The sequence below is a fragment of the Tasmannia lanceolata genome, unplaced genomic scaffold (assembly GCF_043159265.1).
Source record: "Tasmannia lanceolata isolate RefF3 unplaced genomic scaffold, GAP_Taslan_0.1 ptg000008l, whole genome shotgun sequence".
Taxonomy (NCBI): domain Eukaryota; kingdom Viridiplantae; phylum Streptophyta; class Magnoliopsida; order Canellales; family Winteraceae; genus Tasmannia; species Tasmannia lanceolata.
Window position 1 is genome coordinate 58,358,500 of NW_027518685.1, and position 2,787 is coordinate 58,361,286.

The window sequence follows — 2,787 nt, forward strand, 5'->3', positions numbered from 1 at the left end:
CGCAACTGCGATAGATGGCAACAATGGGTTATTCTCGCTGGCACTTGCAGTAGTCGAGGCCGAGATGTATGATAGTTGGGTATGGTTCCTGCATTTGTTCAGTTAGAATTTCATTTCGACAGGATGAGATGTCATCACGATTGGGTCCGACCGGATGAAGGGGTTGCCTAGAGCCGTAGCGGAAGCTCTGCCCGGGTCGCACCATTTCTATTGCATCCACCACCTCAGTGCCAACTTCCATGGAAAATTTAAGAGTGAACATCTCCGGACGCTTTTTATGAATGCTACATATTTTCTAAGGGAGGGTGCTTTTAAAGATGCGATGGAGAGTATTAAAAGCATGAGTAAAAGCGTAGAGAAATGGATATCGACGATTCCTAAACGAAATTGGGCCAGCACGTATTTTGAAGGTTCTAGATATAATATGCTGACAATTAACGTAGCTGAGAGCTTCAATGCGCTTTTAAAGGACGCAAGGGAGCTGCCTATTGCAGCACTTGTCGAACAGACAAGATGGAGACTATCTGACTTCTTTCAGTACCGTCAGAAGGCAGGTAGCAAGTGGGCGACTCGTTTGACCCCAAACGCGGAAGACTGGTTGGCCAATGAACGTATTCTAGCAGGTGGTTATATGGCGCACCAATGTGGTTGGACCGAATATGAGGTAAAGTCCAAGTACCACGTTGATGAGGCGGACTTAGAAAAGAAAACATGTACGTGTCGTTTGTTCCAAACGATGGGAATGCCGTACTCCCATGCGATAGCAGCCATGGAACTGGACCAACGAGACCCATACAGTTACTGCGAGGAATGGTATCATGCCGATACATATCGAAGGACATACGATGGAGTAATTTATCCCACGTTAGACCGATCGCAATGGCTAGAGCCTACCCATCCTTTGCCGTTAATATTGCCGCCAAAAACAAGACGACAGCCAGGCCGACCGAAAAAACGGAGAACGGAGAGAGGGATGCAAAGAGGAGTGCATCATAAGTGCGGTACTTACAGTCAACTTGGACATAATAAGAGATCGTGTAAGAATCTGCCCATCGTAATTCCTCAGACAAAGTCACCAATGATATTGTAGAACATCATGGGGCCAATAGTATATAAAAATCAACAGTTCATATTTTTCTTAGAGCATTCATAAATGAGGCTTCATGGGGCCAAACTTATATACTAATCATAAGTAGGGCTCAATAAATGTCTTTTAGTAAGAAGCTTCCAGTGCCTTTCTTTGTAGCGATTTCCTTTCATAATGTCCTGCTCAAAACAATATAAATTTTGTTTCTCGTTCAAGAACTAATGAAAGATGTAGTAATTTGTGGATGCACTTAATATAGGGATTCTACAGGGTAAAGCCCATCTTAAGATCCACATATAGAAGGACACACATGTTTCGTGTTGGAATGTGTGCCACATACATATCCGGGTAAAGCCCATCTTATTCACAACAATTTTTTTCTACTCGTTGTGTGCAACATATGTAATGTACTAAAAGGCAATTCATTGTTAAGGTTGTGATTCTCCCAAACAAAATTCAAAAATAACTCCAAAAAATTAGCTCAAAACCTCATGCACATAAAGCATAAAAAAATGTTATATCTTTGGACTTGAATGCAGTTATTTGAGTGAATAACCATAGTCTTTACTGAGTATTCATTGCTATCTCAGGAAATGATCGGCTCTACGCGCCTTCAACCAAGCAAGTTCATAGTTTATCAGGCACACCACAAGAATGACTCCTACAAGGCTACACTATGACATATCTCAAGTCTCAACGATCTATCCTGAAGCAGGCAGCTGGCCGAAAACTAACTCAAAATGTTGATACAGAAAGACAAACCAAATACAATGTCGATATGAAAAAGGATGTTTGGCATCTTCCCAGCCTTTAGCCTCAGTAAATGCCCATCTTCGGGAGTCGCAGGATCCAAATTCAATGAGTCCATAATCACAATAAGATCTCGACAAAATGATGTCAAAAGAAGGATTAAAGCTGATGGCATATGTGAACGCACCTGCAGAACTAACTTCTGGTAAATGTTTAAAATGAAGCACCAAATGTAACAGAGCAACAGATGTGTAAACACAACAGAGAATTGGGCAGTAATCGCAATATCTCATTATAATTGTTCACATTCCCATTAATTTCCCATGGTTGAGAGCACATAGCTAATAAGTGTAATTTCCCATGTAACAATTTTGAGGCTCTTTCATAGTAATTACACCTACTTAAACATAAGTATTAACAGAGAACCATAATTTATCATTGTTCATCAAAAGCAAAAGAACTGCAAGCATAATCAAAGGATCCAGCTCACTACCATAGTATAAGAGTAATTCATATTCCTGGATTTTTTCTTATAAAGGAAAACAACACAATTACTACTTTAACACACATACAGACTTACACTCCAAAGGTATTACAACAAGAGAACTCAATAATATAATGGTCACAGGTAGCATAGAGGAAACAAAACTAAACTCAGCCTTAGTATCTTTAAATGTTGTTCAAATTCTCCATTTAACATAAAACTCATACTTTATATGCGAGGAAATCATGGTCTTTCAGCATAAGAACATGAGATCAGATCATGAACCCAAAAAAAAATCTTATTGAGGTACTAGTATTGGGGCTACCATGAACATTACCAATGACAGCGGAGGGCTGCTATTGTATGACACTAGAGGTCAGCTGTAGACACCCCATTTTGACTGTACCTTTAATAGTGTTATTTGGTTAGTAGTTCTACCAAATCAGTGAATTAGAACCCCAAACTT

General features: G+C 39.9%; 1 protein-coding gene across 1 annotated transcript; it reads left to right on the top strand.

The window, feature by feature from the left end:
* The first annotated feature begins 322 nt into the window (after positions 1 to 322).
* Positions 323 to 1,090, top strand: LOC143883101 (uncharacterized). The gene has a single exon (XM_077386463.1). The coding sequence runs from the start codon at positions 323 to 325 to the stop codon at positions 1,088 to 1,090; it is 768 nt and encodes a 255-aa protein (XP_077242578.1).
* The last annotated feature ends 1,697 nt before the right edge of the window (positions 1,091 to 2,787 follow it).